A 15,731-nucleotide genomic window follows, 5' to 3' on the forward strand; every position below is an offset into this window, starting at 1 on the left:
TCTAAGAAATTGGGCCCCGAGTACACCTGTCCATTTGCTGTAAAAATAGTAATAAATCCAACAGTTTATGAACTTTTGCTACCAGAGAAGTATAGGATTCATCCTGTTTTCATGTATCTCTGCTAAAGTCCGCTGTACTAGATCCCTTTCCTGGCCGTAATCCAGATCCTCCACCACCGGTCATGACTGACAATGAAAAGGAGTATGAAATTGAGGCCCTTGTGGATTGTAGGAAGAGGAGAGGCCTCATTAACTATTTAATCAAGTGGGAAGGTTATAGTCCTGAGGAGAACTCATGGGAGCCAGAAGGCAATGTTCATGCCCCAAGACTGGTGAGAAAGTTTTTCCAAGCCCACCCTGAAAAGATGTCTCAGATGGGTATCAGGAAACTGCCCGTTAGAGGGGGCAATGTAAGGGAAACCGAATTCCTAGCACCAGATAACCAGTAAAGGCTTATGCTCATATTGGTATGCATTGCTCATGTGCTCATACTTCTGAGCAATGAGGCAAAAGATGTGCTGTTCCAGTTCATTGTGCACACATTTGTGCATGTATGCGCACATGCAAGTGGGCATGCGCGCATTCCAATTAGTGTGCACATTTGGTGCCCAATGGCCTATTTAACCTGGTTTGTCATTATGAGCAGTTGCTGAATGGTCTTCAGCTTGTTCTTGTGTTCCTGTGACGTGATCTGCTGTAACTGCTTACCTGTGTATGACCGGGCTTGCCCTTGGACTTCACTTCTGTTCCTGTATAAACTCTGTTCACCTGATTACTCTGACCTTGGCCTGTTTACTGGACTTGCCTTTGCCTGCTGTTTCTGTACCGCTTTGGTTTTAGGTGATATTGGTTACCTGTTGTGTGCATACCAGCTTTTATATATTTAATTTAACTTTTTTAGGTGCTCGCATTCTTTGTTTATATGCTCCTGAGTCCCATTCTGAGGTCTGCGACTACCAGCTCTACCCACCTATAGAGTGGACACCAACAGCCAGCTACTCTGGCACTTGTGCCATTCTTTGTCCTCACACTCTCTGTCTCCACCTTCAGCAGTGTTGGGCAGGAGGTGCAAGAGAGGCCTCCATTACATTCCAGTCTTCACCAGGTACTAAGGTTGACACCTCATCCCTTTAAAACCAAACGCATATTAATGACAAAGGTTCTGAAGCTAATTTATTGCAGATAAATCACAAAGTGAGTTTAATTACCACCTTAATCAGCCACAGAACTTTGGAATTATTATGTGTTCGGTTTTAAAGGGATGAGGTGGCAACCCAACCAGGTACGTGATATTACTCCTCCTGCAGGATATGCATGGATGGGACTATTTACTAATGTAAAAAACTGTAAACTGAAATACATGGAAGGATTGCTTATGTAGCAAAAGCATTAAACACCTATGTGTAGTAGACCCTCTGTAAGCAAAAACACCTACGTATAGTGTACTGTATATACCATTGCATTGTATGAGCGTGTTCAATTTCAACACCTAATGGAAGCTCCTATGCTCTCTGTGCTGGTCTTCATTTTTCAAAATAAGAGTGACCCAGTGGGCTTTTTCCTTCTTTCTCTAATTGTTGGTTCTTCCCTGTTATGAATCGCAGTGGATAACCTGTGCTTGTGCATATGTATAGTCTATGAATGCATAATACATTTATAATGCAACTTAAAAAAATATTTTTTCTTTCCAGTAGAGGGTGCTGAAGTTATTAATCTAACTGCAAACGGGTTTCTACATTTTGAAGGTGGCCTGAAATGGCTCAGTGGCTGTACATTTTGTACTCAAAGCAAGTCCATTGATGTACCCATAGATAATAATTTTTCTCTGCTTTTGTTTACTCAGTGGCCACACATGCATACCTCCCAACTTTATGAAATGATAAAGAGGGATACCTTTTAGCACACAGTATGTAGGCAAAGGACACGAACCACAAAGATCTGATGTGCAGAAAATGATAGGCTAAACCACAGATGTCCTTTTTTGACCTTTTCCCTTTATATTGGCATTACAAAATAACAAATGCAACAATATAGAAACTAGATAAAAAGTTTACTTCAGCATAACACTTTTGGTAGTAAAATAGACATTTTGTGAGATGTACTGTACATATCAGAGCAAAAAGAGGGACAAGTGAGGCTGCACAGGGGACAGAGGGATTTGCTCCCAAAAAAGGGACAATCCCTCCAAATAAGGGACATTTGGAAGCTATATGTCGCGTAGGCTCATTTGAACCTTCATATTTTCAAAGTGTTCTACTGCATGAAAAATCATATTTAAAGGAGGAGCTCAAGTCGTTTCTGTGTCTATTAAAAGTCAGCAGCTACAAAAACTGTAGCTGCTGACTTTTAATATACACACACTTACCTGTCCCAGGATCCAGCGATGTGCTCACATGAGCTGTCCCTTCTCTCCCTCTTCTTTCCCTGGTGCCAGCATCTCAGTTGTGGGCACCCAGCTGTGACAGCTTGTGGCTTCACAGCAAGGTGCCCACTGTACATGTGCAATTTTGCACTGCTCCTCCTGAATGGTCCGGCAATCTTCTGGGACCTGTGAACTGTTCCAGAAGACTGTGGGGGGAAGTAGTGGCCCGAACTGTCATAACTAGATACCTGCTCCCCCCCAAAAAATTGCATCCCAAATGAAGCAGGGGAGGAGTACTTAAAGCATAACTTCCCCTTTTGGGTGTAACCCCGCTTTAATTTAACGCCATTGTTCAATAATTGTACAGGCTGCACTTCATCATTTGTGCTAAAAAGTGCAGTGGAGTTCTTCTAAATTTGCTGCCAGCAGCAGGTTGGGTTTGTTGTACAATAGACAACTGTAATTTGAAAACAGCTAGTCTTTGGTGCTTCTGTAAAGATCGGAATAAAGGATACCATACATATGAGTTGATTCTATAGTTATGCTGTTGATATAACAATATTCGACTTATTGAATAAGCAAGTGGCAAAGTGCTATGACATATTGCTGCTTTCCATAGCCATCAATAGGAATTTATTTTGTACAAATTTGGTAATGTAGAAAATAAATACCATTTAAATATTACTAGTTGTATGAAGCTGTGCAAAAAGGTTGCAGAATAAACAGCAGAATTATACCAATATCTATCAGTATGTGTTTGAGTGGGGCCAACTCGCCCTACATATAGGGGGAGACTCTTTCGTGAATATGCCCATTGATGCCCAGGACCTGGTAGGTCTTTCCCTCCAGTCCCACGTGGGTGCTTCTGACATTGGCCCGCTTACTGACCCCTCTATTTATTGGTCCACAACAGAGGGCAGGATCCACAAATACCCAGGAAAGGTCTAAGACACCGTTAACTCCTTCCCATCCTGAGCGAACTGAACTTTCTGCATAACTACACAATGCAATTAATATACCACATTAACACATTCCAGGGTATCCCATAAGTACCTGCACTACAAAGGTGAAGAAAAGATGTACTATGATGGCTCAGGTTTATGGGAAGGAGTCCTAAATGGTTCTTTGCTGGAAATGAACATCCACTCAGCAGTCCTTGCTGGGTGAAGTTTTCTTAGCACACAACACATGGTCTGCCAAAAAACAGCAAATTAAAAAAAAATGTGACATTTCGCAAATTGTCTAACGGTTATCAACAATGTCATGTGTTTTTACCCAATACTCTGAAAACTTGCAATGTGTTTATTTCATATATGGATACCTTTCATATATTCCAGCAGAAAATACCATCCATATCGTGAAACCTTTGCAAAATCCCCATAGTCATTAATTTGTTGGGTAACTGGTGGTTATTGCTGAGAACATTTAAAATGTTATTTCTGCTTAAACAATACCCTGAAAATGTACCCTCTGTCTTGAATTCCTCCTGAAAGATAGCAGTGCATTTTCAGGCACTTCTGTATCTACAGCCTCAGATGAATATCTGCAGTGTGAGATCTAAGGCACTGCCACCTCTGACTGCTAGTCTCAGGAGACTTGAAGTGAGATTTGGTGATGTTCCCTGCAGGTTTGGCATTTCTGTGCTTTCTGTTGCATTCACTACTGTGCTTCAATAAAAGTGAACATGCATCAATATAAAGTCTCTCAAAATTAATTTCTTCAACTTGAATAAGTGATTTTTCCAACTTGAATAAAAAGAAAACTTCTGTCTTCATACAAAATAAATCCTCCACCAAACAACCACCAGATGTGCCCTCACCTGGAGCATTTGACATTACATCATGTCAGGTCAAAAAACGCATGTGTCCCAAGAAGTGGACATGTATTGGTATATGTATCCAGAGTGCAGGTTCTTCCTCCAGAGATCACCACTCTCTAAATTTCTCCTCCTCCACTCCACATATATGATAAGAAAGATAGAGAACACAATAGTGCTTTATCCTTAAAAATATTATATTTTGTTAAAACTTAAACAGTGGCCACTCACATTCTTTAGGGTCTTAATCAGATATAATGCGCATATAAAAACAACATTGTAAAATCATATCCCCCAGAGGGGGCTACGTGGCCCTGTGGTGTAACGCGTAGGGGAGGGGCTAGATGACATCATGACGCTTGCAATCCACACAGATTCATTATCACAGCAGATGAGTGGAAGAATTTTTGTTTATGACTGTGGCTACAGCGTTGTTTTTATATGGGCATTATATCTGGTGTGATTACTTTTATACTATGCACAGAACTTGGCACTGAGAGTACATTTGTTTGTGAGTGTCCAATTTTAGATTTTATTAAATTGGTATTAAAATGTATGGAGAGCACTATTGGTTTTACTCCTTTTGCATGAGTACATGTCACACAGAGAGGAGGAGATCGAACAGCAGCTCCAGTCGATGTGTCGATGTCTGTGATTGTTACTGGGAGCCAGTTGGAGTATAGCTCTCCAGGGGCAAAAGTGCGTCTGACCTTGATTATTGGTTAAGGTCTAATCCAGGAGGTGAGCGCATATGGTTCACAGGGTGTAATTTATGTGACACGTGGGTGAATCGTTGAAGTGAAGACTGTGATATCTGTAATTCACTGGTGGTTGGTCACATATACCGTACCTATTTTCTGACTTTTTTTTGTTTTGTCATTTGGGACTCATTTATTTAAGAGACACTGTTTTAGTTGCACTGCATCATTATTTGTATCATATTTTGAAGGGGTGGAGTGAAAACGCCTAACGGTGCTGAGCAGCAATTAAGAATTCACACATCGATTTGTTTGTGATTTATGTACATTAGGTTTATATGTCACAGACAGTTTATGGTATTTTGCATTAATATTGAATGCACGGATTGTTTTACATGTTTCAAATAGGTATCTACCTAAAATGTGTAAGGCCATAAGGCCATGTGATGCATTATCCTTTCATTTTAAATTGCATAGCTGAATTTTCTTTTTAAAGACCAGGCCACATGGCCTGGGAATGTGTTGGGGGAATCAGGGGTCTTTTTATAACATGTAGCTGAACATGATGCATCTCTCTTAACCAGCTCTGTAACATCCTCTCTCATAGATCCAATGATGATGACCCACGGAAACATTCATTCTTTAGTTCAATAAACTTCAACAGACTGGAAGCTGGGATGGTGGACCCTCCGTTTGTCCCAGACCCATCTGTGGTCTATGCTAAGGACATTGCAGACATAGCTGATTTCTCGGAGGTCAAAGGGATTGATTTTGATGACAAAGATGCCAAATTTTTCAAGAGGTTTTCAACTGGTGCAGTGCCAATCAGCTGGCAACAAGAAATCATTGATACTGGACTCTTTGATGAGCTCAGTGACCCAAACAGGCAAAGCTCTGGAAAATACTCGTATAGTGATGGTGAGAAAAAATCAGGAGTATGTTCCATAATATAGTAAGTGTTCTTTGTAAATTAGTGGCAGAATGGGATGTATTTTATAAGCAGTTTTATTCATATACTGTAGCTGAAGATTTTTTTACTTCTAGTTAAATTCTCTCAATGCAAGTCATTTGTTCGCTAGACCCCTCTGGAAAATAAGTAAACAAAGTACTATCTGAAACTATATCAAAACCCATCTTAAAGGATTGGGGGGTCATATCAAGTCTATCAGTTGCTGCCCTTCAACTGCCTCTGTTATTTGATGGTGTTATGCACACTTGGAAGCTAAGAATCACTGTAAGGGCTGGCATTTGAGAGGGCAGCAACTGTCAGACATCAGACAAACTCTCGCTTCCGAACGTAAGCTTAAGAGTCAGACAAAGCTAATAAAGTTAAATATTAAAATATACTCGGATCACAGGTAATTGTACACAGTTATATGTCCAGTATCTTACACGTTTTGACAGTTTTCACTGTATGATTGATCCTAAGCTTAGTTTTGCCTGAAGTTGCACTAAACATACTGCCTTCCTGACTTCAGCAATGACTGCTGTCCTTGCCAGTGCATGTGACCCAGTAAGTATAGACAATAAATACATAAGAGTTCAGCACTTAAAAAAGTGACAAATAATCATAAGAAAACGGTGAAAAGTGTGTCAAAAAATAGTCCGTCCAAAAATGAAAGAAAGTCCCAGAGGCTGTGATGAAACAAAAGAAATCCAAGGACAGTTGTTGTGTCACCAACCACTACTACAGAAGGCTTACCAGAAAGGCATGACCCCATGTTAAGAGTGATCAATCGCGCTTTGTTAAACAATTCAGAAAACTGGACACTCGAATCCTCCTCCAGATCACCAAAACAGCAGATAAGGATCTTTCAAACAATGGACCTTAATTAGGGAAGCTAAACCACTCAGGATAATGCTTGGACTCATAGTGGAAAACATGCGAAGAAAGAGCGCTCCACATAGTGTAAAACCATAATCACAACATTTATCTAAAGTATGGTTGCACTCACATGTAAGCAAACATCATTAGGCATTGATTGGCAAAAATAATCCAAATTTTCCAGTTTCCAAAATGGCCACTGGCCGTGCACACATATGCAGTAGCGTGTGTGCGTGGCTCCGCACTACACGTTTCGTCACAGGTAACGTTATCTGCTCTTTTGGAGATCTGGAGGAGGATTCGAGTTTCCAGCTTTCTGGATTGTTTAACAAAGCGCGACTGACCTCTTTTAAGGGGGTCATGCCTTTTTGGTAAGCCTTCTGTAGCAGTGGTTGATGACACAACAACCGTCATTGGATTTCTTTTGTTTCATCACAACCTCTGGGACTTTTCTTTCATTTTTGGATGGACTATTTTTTTACACAATTTTCACTGTTTTCTTATGATTATTTGTCACTTTTTTAGGCGCTGCACTCTTATGTATTTATTGCTGATTGCCCAGTATCAGGGTTTTTGTGTTCAGCTGCTATATGTTTCACAATTCATTTTTGATTATTGATTATCTTTTGTGGTTCTTATTAGCGCAGGTTTATATATATATATATATATATATATATATATATATATATATATAAGTATAGACAATAGGGACACACTACAAGGATGCATCCTGTGCTGCTTCCAGGCTGCCCATATAGTCAGAATGTACGTGAGAGGCCATAAGGTTAGGTGAGAACATAGTTGACAAGGAAGCTCATAGGTGGGTAGTGTGTCACATCAGAATGTTAGAGATACAAACTTTACAAGTAATAAAATGAGTAGACACTTCATAACGAGGAAAGGCCATCAGATGGGCATGGAATAAATACTAGCAGTCCTGCCCGCCAAAGGGTAGTACACATTTCAGGGAACAAGGGGAAATCAGATAAGAAAAGAATGGAGAGGGATGGGGAGGAGAGAAGAGGTAAGGGGTAAGGCCAGAACCTAGTATATTTCTTATAACGTATACCAAATAGTCACTTTTCTGGTTTAAGTGTCTGATAAACAGTTTTGCAATTCCATAGCCATCTTCAGGATTAATGTACTGGTACTAAGCTGAATTGCTGTGCTGGAAATTTTTAGATGATTCTGCTTTGTTGTCTAGTGTCAATGATGTGTGGTTTCAGGGAAGGGGGTCCTTCATGTGTAAAGGGCTGAAAACACAAATCTGGAATAACCCTGCCTATTGTCCAGTACCTTAGGGTATGGGTAACTGGGTGGTGAAACCATACAAAATCTGGTCAATACTGGAAGAAAATCACTAAAACTGCTTACAAAATATGGTGTCTTGTGCTGTAAGTAGCTCATTACCAAAATTACCCAAAACAACAGACGTATTGAACATGTATTTTTGGCAAAGTTTTACAAAGCCTTTTTGTGTTTCAGTGTCTTGCGTCATTATGGCTTGTTACACCTCAATGCCTGGACTTACTTATCCTTATGTCAAAAGTGTTTGTTTTTTTATTAAAATGAAAGAATAACAACAAGGGCTTGTTATGGTGTCTTGGTTTGAATTTATTGTTCAAGAGAATATGAACCTAAGTAATGAATTGACGTAGGTGTCTTGGCCAAGGCAGTACGAATTACTCCATTTTACAGAAGTTGGGATGTTGTCAAAGATAATACCTGGAAAACGAACACCTTAGATTGAGATATTTACTCTCTACACTATGCCACTATGAAACTGTCTTTGGCCAATGGCAAGACATGTAGTGCTGGTTTTACGTATCTTCATCAGCCTTTCGCAATCTTTTTGCCATAGAGAAATTCCTAAAATAGCGATTAGTTTTTTGGTTTCAGGCAACCCTTGATAAAATGATTTTATCTGCGGCTCACAGTACATGGTCAAGTAGGCTGTAGCAAGTTTTAAATGCAATAATAAAGAAAATGGGTGTATATAACTCCCCCCCTTCATTCTCTAATTAATGTCAGTAATAATCATGAAATGAAATAATAATAATGGCCATAATGGTAGTCAGTTTAAAAGTGACCCCTTAAATTGGTGGCATTAGTATACTTCAATTTCAACAGGAGACCAGCTTTCCACTGCTCTCTCTTCAAAGAAACCCTGGCATCCTCTAAAGCAGGGATCTCCAAACTTTCTAAACACAGGGCCAGTTAGCTGCCCTTTAGTATTTAGGGGGAGTGGGAGTAAAAAATGTCCCATCACTGGTTTTAGTGGGAGGAATAGTGCCCCATCATTGGTGCCAGTGGGAGGAATAGTGCCCCGCTGATGGTGTCAGTGGGAGGAATGGTGCTCAATAATTGGTGTCAGTTGGAGGAATAGTGCCCCAAGGGCCAGAAAAGGCAATCAAAGGGCAGAATTTGGCCCAAGGGCCACAGTTTGAAGACCACTGCTTTACAGGAACCCCAGCGTTCCACTGAACCCTGTTTGAGAAAGGCTGCTGTAGGTGATACACAGAGATTCCAGAATTCATATGCAGCATCAGACACCTTGGCATCATCATGTATACAGAAAGACAAAAAGGAGCAAAACCGCAGTATCAAGATCCACAACAATCCCATTACCATTATTGCAATACACATCAAACAAATATGACCACAGAAGACATTTTTAATAAAATATTAATATATATTTTTAATATATATTTTTTATACTTAAAACATGAATGAATTGCTATGGCAAATAGGAAACCCAGGCCTGTGCACACATTTCTCTTACATAATTTTGAAAGTAGAAAGTGACAAAGATTTAAGCACCTTTTAGATCAATGCATTATGGTAATTTATGTTCTATTATGCGGAACTGCAATATGCATTAATACATGGTAGATGTGTTGATGTATTGCTGTGCCATTCATTTAGTTATTACACTTGCAAGAAATGCATCCATGCTGCAATGCTCCACAATGCACATGCAATGTATTAAAAAAATGTCAACGTTAAAAAAATGTCTGCATTAAAAAAATTTAACGTTTTTGAACATTTAAAATTCGTATGTTACCTTAATGCCATAGCACTGTAACAGGTCTGAAGAGGCTGCTAAAGATTTTACAGATTATTAACTGCAAGAAAAAAAAATGTTGTATATATGAATGAGTATCCCTTACCTAGTATCTAGATATAAAATGAAGAACAAGAAGATTAAAAGACTGTATAAAAATGCATATTTTAATATCATAAAAGTAAAAAAACGTATAAGCTTATCAACACTTTTCTTCTATAAGCATAACGCAAACCTTAGGAGGTCAGGATTGTGGGGTTCAGAAAAGATAGAGGGGGTATAAAAGGGGTAAAATAGGAAAAGAAGTGTTTAAAAAGTGCTTTTGGATTTTCAAAATGAAGACCATAAAACCAACGGGATAAAAGTGACACTAAACAATATCCCTATTCTCCAAATTCCATATACATTCAATATTTAATAGCCTTGTAATCTATTTTTCATGAAGTCGTTTCTTACTGTGTTTTTCTGTCTCCCTGTAATGTCCCCCAAGAGTTCATGAACCTATCCTTTTCCCCCTCACTTCTATTCATTTGGGTCGAGCAATGCACGTTATTTCCGGTCTTATGCACTGCCATATGCACCCTACACATTCCATCAGGGGCGTATCATCCACGTGTGTTGTGCACACAGGCCCTAGGGGATATGGGGCCCATTGTGCCCTCACACATTGCAGACCAAATGTGGGGAACAAACATCTCCACTGGTTCTGCACTTGTCCTAGGCAGCTGTAGGAGAAAGACTGTTTATGTGAGTGTAGCTCTACCCCCTGTAGGAGGAGCAGCTAGAAAGATGCCTAGGGTACCTTTCCCAGTAGTTGCCCTACAGGCAGACACACGGTCACAGTCACTATTTGGCTCAGTGAACAGTCCAGGGGTATTCTTTTTGGTGTTTTTATTTTGGGTCACTTGGATGGGGATAGGGAATTGAGTGGGATGCTCCAAAACTATGTACAAATAGCAGGACACTTTATCTTCTGTAGAACTAGGATCCAAGTCCTTGCACAAGTAAAGAAATGGACTAAATGTTGTAGAAGCCACTTGAGGAGATTCATCTTCCTCTCTGGACAGTTCAAGCAAAGTCCTTTCCCTAAGATTTCAATAGACCAAGCTCTTCAGGACAATGCACACTTTGTTCCCTTTAAACAAACAGTTGATTCTCTGATTCCAGGGGGTGGCAACAACACACAGTCTCTCACAACTGTCTGTACTCACAAATGTCTTCAGATGATTGGCTGCTTCCTTCCAATGACTTCCAGACACTTTCTCCCTGTGATACCAGACTAGATCCACAAACGACAGGCCCCCTCAGTCAGCTCCAGCTCGCCCAGCAGGGACTGCGATGATCAGCAAACATGTGGCAGGTGGCCTTGGGGGCAGTCAGCCCCCCCCCCAGGCTGTGATCTCCTCAGGGACAAGACAAAACTGGTCAAGTAGGCAGGGCCATGATTAGCTGTAATTCAGCCCCGCCTACTGGGCCAGGAAGGGGGAGAAGAGTCAGAGCTGCAGTATCCTGAGTCCAGGGAGAAGACAAACACAGGTAAGCAGTGCAGAGGAGGGCTGTTTATACTCAGAGACAAAGGGTCACCTGCTACTGCTCTCTGTAATCAGTGTCACTGCTGACCCCTGAACTCTGTAGTAAGTGACTTAGGGGTCAATTCGCTAAAGTTTACCGCATGCAATAACACGGCCATGTGACTAACTTGCATAAATTATCGCACGTGGTAACAAAATGTCAGGATTTGGTGACGCAGAGTTCTGGGATCAAGAGTATGTGACATAGAGTACAGGGGTCAGGAATTAGTGACGCATAATTCAGGGATCAGGAGTATGTGACAGAGTACAGGGGTCAGGAATTAGTGACGCAGAGTTCAGGGATCAAGAGTAAGTGACATAGAGTACAGGGGTCAGGAATTAGTGATGCAGAATTCAGGGATCAGGAGTATGTGACATAGAGTACCGGGGTCAGGAATTAGTGACGCAGAGTTCAGGGATCAAGAGTATGTGACATAGAGTACAGGGGTCAGGAATTAGTGACGCAGAATTCAGGGATCAGGAGTATGTGACATAAAGTACAGGGGTCAGGAATTAGTGACGCAGAGTTCAGGGATCAAGAGTATGTGACATAGAGTACAGGGGTCAGGAAATAGTGATGCAGAATTCAGGGATCAGGAGTATGTGAAATAGAGTACATTGGTAAGGAATTAGTGACGCAGAGTTCAGGGATAAAGAGTATGTGACATAGAGTACAGGGGTCAGGAATTAGTGACGCAGAATTCAGGGATCAGGAGTATGTGACATAGAGTACATTGGTTAGGAATTAGTGACACACAGTTCAGGGACCAGCGTTAAGTGACACAGAGATCAATAGTAAGGTGCTCATCAGTAAATGACACAGAGGTCAGTAGTAATAGGGTCATCAGTAAGTGACACAGAGATCAGTAGTAAGTGATGCAGAGTTCAGGGATCAGGAGTAAGTGACAAATAGTTCAGGGGTCAGGAGTATGTGACATAGAGTACAGGGGTCAGTAGTAAGTGATGCAGAGTTCAGGGATCAGCAGTAAATGACTCAGAGTTCAGGGGACAGTAGTGTGTGACTCAGACTTCAGGGTACAATAGTAAATGACTCAGAATTCAGGGGACAGTAGAGAATGACTCAGAGTTCAGAGGTCATTAATGAGTAGGGGTTAATAGTGAGTGATGAAGAGTTCAGGGGTCAGTAGTAAGTAAGTCACCTAATACAAACCCCTGAACAAGTGGACCAGAGTCTATTGTTGGGCCCTGGCCCCTCCAATGTACCTTCACAGATGATGTGCTGTACATTCCCTTTCAACACTGTCTCATTCTATACTATATAGGTCCTCTCCAACTTTGTTAAACTACATCATTTTAACCCATACCCAGTATTCAGTGCATTTAGAAACACGACTATATCCACCTCACCGCATTTCATCATTCACTGCCCAGGGGGCCCAATTTATAGTCTTGCACACAGGCCCACTGTTTTCATAAAATGCCCCTGCATCCCATAGTCAATAGTCCATCTCAGGAGTGAACAAGAATGAGTTGCTACATTCCTACATACAGTGGGACCATGGAGAATGAATGTTATCACCCTTTTTTCTGCAGAGTAAGCGGGCACAGCAGTCCATTCAAATGAATGGGCTGCTGTGTCCGAGCAAATGTGGACCGCATGGCCTGCAGTAGTGTGAATCTAGGGTAACAGGATGTTAGATCACAGTACCAAAATATAGTTTGGAAATTTAGAGGAGGCTGAGAGCAATTGAAGTTTTTTGAGTTAAGAGTACATACTTGAATAAAATTTGTCTTTTTAAACCAGAGTTTATTGTCACTTTAAATATTAATTTGAACTTTTTTAATGGTAAATTATTAATTCCTTTTTAAGGAATCGATTTATGCAATTTTATCATATGTGTAAAGAATCTATACATATGTGTAAATAAGTACAATATAGAGTGATTATTTTAGGTCTAGTTATCATGTACCCTTCATTGAATTTGTAAAAGTAAAAATGTATATAAATGCATAAAAGAACATTTTTGAAATGTTTATCTAATGTGGTTCCTATACATGGGGTGGCTTCTGAGTAATTGACTATGTGTGAATCTATTTAATTTTGTCTGCTTCTGGACGCTAAGTTGGAGCTGGTGGGTATGGAACCCAGCCTGGGAATACCAGGTGCTGTATGTTTTTTCTACTGCCATAGAGAGAAGTGATATTGAAAAATAATCTTGGACTTTGGGGCTGAAAGAGTACATGAAAGTTTTGCATAAACCAGTATAAAGTTGTTAAACACTGAAGAAAAAGGATATAAAAAGTTTTTAGATGAAGTTAATTTTTAGTTTTAAATAAATGCTTTTAAACTATTCAATTTGTTTGTGAGCTGCTTAACCTACGCTGTTTCGGAACTGAATGGAAGAGGACTCTAAGATGAAACCATCAGCAGACAAAAGAGAGGCTGACATCTCCACTTAGTAGAATGGAAGAATTGGAGACCAAGAAACAGCTTAAAGAGTCTTACATGAGCACTGTATAACCAACCTGTGTATGGTAATAAGGAGTTGGTAAGTACCCCTGTTTGGGGGTGTTTGCTGGCAGTCATTGGACATGGAGCACAGCTTTTCTGCAATTTGATAGCAGTTGGCAGTTGTTAATAGAGCTGTAGCAATAGATCAAAATGCCCTTTTCAATTTTTGAAAAGTTTTTTTGTTCTTAAAATAAATACCTGGTGATACTGCCAGTCAATAGGCCTTTCTTTCACAGGGGTTCACTGCAGCCTGATTGCATCTATATGCGTGCTTAATGTCAATCAGTATAGGACACAAAGACCAACATGGAGCCCTGGTCCTGGAATAAGTGTCAGATGGTACCTTCTTAGATCCCACCTCCAGAGGAGTGATGACCTCTGCAGTTGCTGTTAAAAAAGTCATAAGTATTTGCTTTTAAAGGGGTGGGGCTTGGAAATACCAAGTTTTATTTGACCAGAGACTGACTGTAACATATTTTGTGACTCCAAAAAGGAAGATCCTTGTTGTTGCCCAAAGCAATAGTGGATAAGCTTTACTAGGCAACTAATTTTTCTCTTTTCCTTAATTTTCTTGGCAGAGGTGGTGTGACAGATCTCCCATGATTGAGCCCTGTGGTATCTACTCAACTGGGAAAAGTCAGCCATAAATGGATCATCTGCCACTTAAGCCTTTATTTAATAATAAGCGGTAGTAAACCACAAGAAAGAAAAAGAAAAGTCCCCTGCAAGGTAATGTCATAATATGCTAGTATGCATTGCATGTAAAACTTGCTGCAGAGGTTTCCATCTTCACCGGCTCCTTCTTCCGGGTTCATGATCTCCAGCCATCTGACTGTCCGAGCCTCGATGACGTCACATGTGCAGAAGTCCCGGGCCACGTTACACAGCTCTGAAGGAACGGCACAGGTATGCTGTTTCTTCAGAGTGCATGTGCCGACTTTAGGAAAGAGAGAATATCTCCTAAACAGTGCACGTTTAGGAGATATTCATTTTACCTACAGGCAAGCTTTATTATAAGCTTACCTGTAGGTAAAATGAAAAAAAAACGACTTTACTACCACTTTAAGTGGCAGATGAAACTGACACGATAACACCTTACCCACTCTTCATTGTTTTCATATTTGGTAGTTTGATAGTGGACATTTATTTATTTATTTATTTATCGAGTTTATATAGCGCCAAAGGGTTTGCTCAGCGCTGTACAATAGAGGGGGGACAATACATGAAACAGTACAGTAACATCAAACAGCACACAAGGGGTAAGAGGGCCCTACTCTTTCGAGCTTACAATCTAGGAGGGAGGGGGTAGAGGTACAGGAGGAAATGGCTGTGGGGGATGGAGTGGAAGGAGGAGGGAAGGGCAGCGGCTGTTAGGTGAGGGTGGGGTAGGCTTCCCTGAAGAGGTGGGTTTTCAGGGAGCGCCTGAAGGTGAGGAGGGAAGGTGACAGTCTGATGGGTTGGGGTAGTGAGTTCCAGAGGATGGGGGAGGACCTGGAGAAGTCTTGCAGTCGTGCGTGGGAGGAGGAGACCAGGGAGCAAGATAGAAGGAGGTCCTGTGAAGAGCGAAGGGTACGGGTAGGGTGGTATCTGGGAATCAGGTCGGTGAGGTAGTTAGGGGCAGTGTTGTGAATGGCTTTATAGGTCAGAGTGAGCAGTTTGAATTTAATGCGTTGGGCAATGGGGAGCCAGTGGAGGGAGAGGCAGAGGGGGGTGGCAGAGGTGGAGCGGCTGGTGAGGTGGATGAGTCTGGCAGCTGAGTTCAGGATGGTCTGAAGCGGGGTGAGTTTGCACTGGGGTAGGCCGGTGAGGAGGGAGTTGCAGTAGTCAAGGCGTGAGATAATCAGGGAGTGAACGAGTAGTTTAGTGGTGTCTGGGGTAAGGAAGGAGCGTATCTTGGAGATGTTCCGGAGGTGGAGCCTGCA

General features: G+C 41.1%; 1 protein-coding gene across 1 annotated transcript in view; it reads left to right on the forward strand.

The window, feature by feature from the left end:
* The window catches only part of GRK7 (G protein-coupled receptor kinase 7), a 76,934-nt gene extending 70,501 nt beyond the window's left edge, over positions 1–6,433 (forward strand). The window contains exon 4 of the mRNA XM_089683517.1: positions 5,484–6,433. Coding sequence (XP_089539643.1) covers positions 5,484–5,829 — 346 coding nt within the window. The 3' untranslated portion in view covers positions 5,830–6,433. The remainder of the gene's footprint in view (positions 1–5,483) is intronic.
* The last annotated feature ends 9,298 nt before the right edge of the window (positions 6,434–15,731 follow it).

The sequence above is a fragment of the Staurois parvus genome, unplaced genomic scaffold (genome assembly GCF_062004578.1).
Source record: "Staurois parvus isolate SC_StPar_1 unplaced genomic scaffold, SC_StPar_1.0 ptg000312l, whole genome shotgun sequence".
In the NCBI taxonomy this organism is placed as follows: Eukaryota; Metazoa; Chordata; class Amphibia; order Anura; family Ranidae; genus Staurois; species Staurois parvus.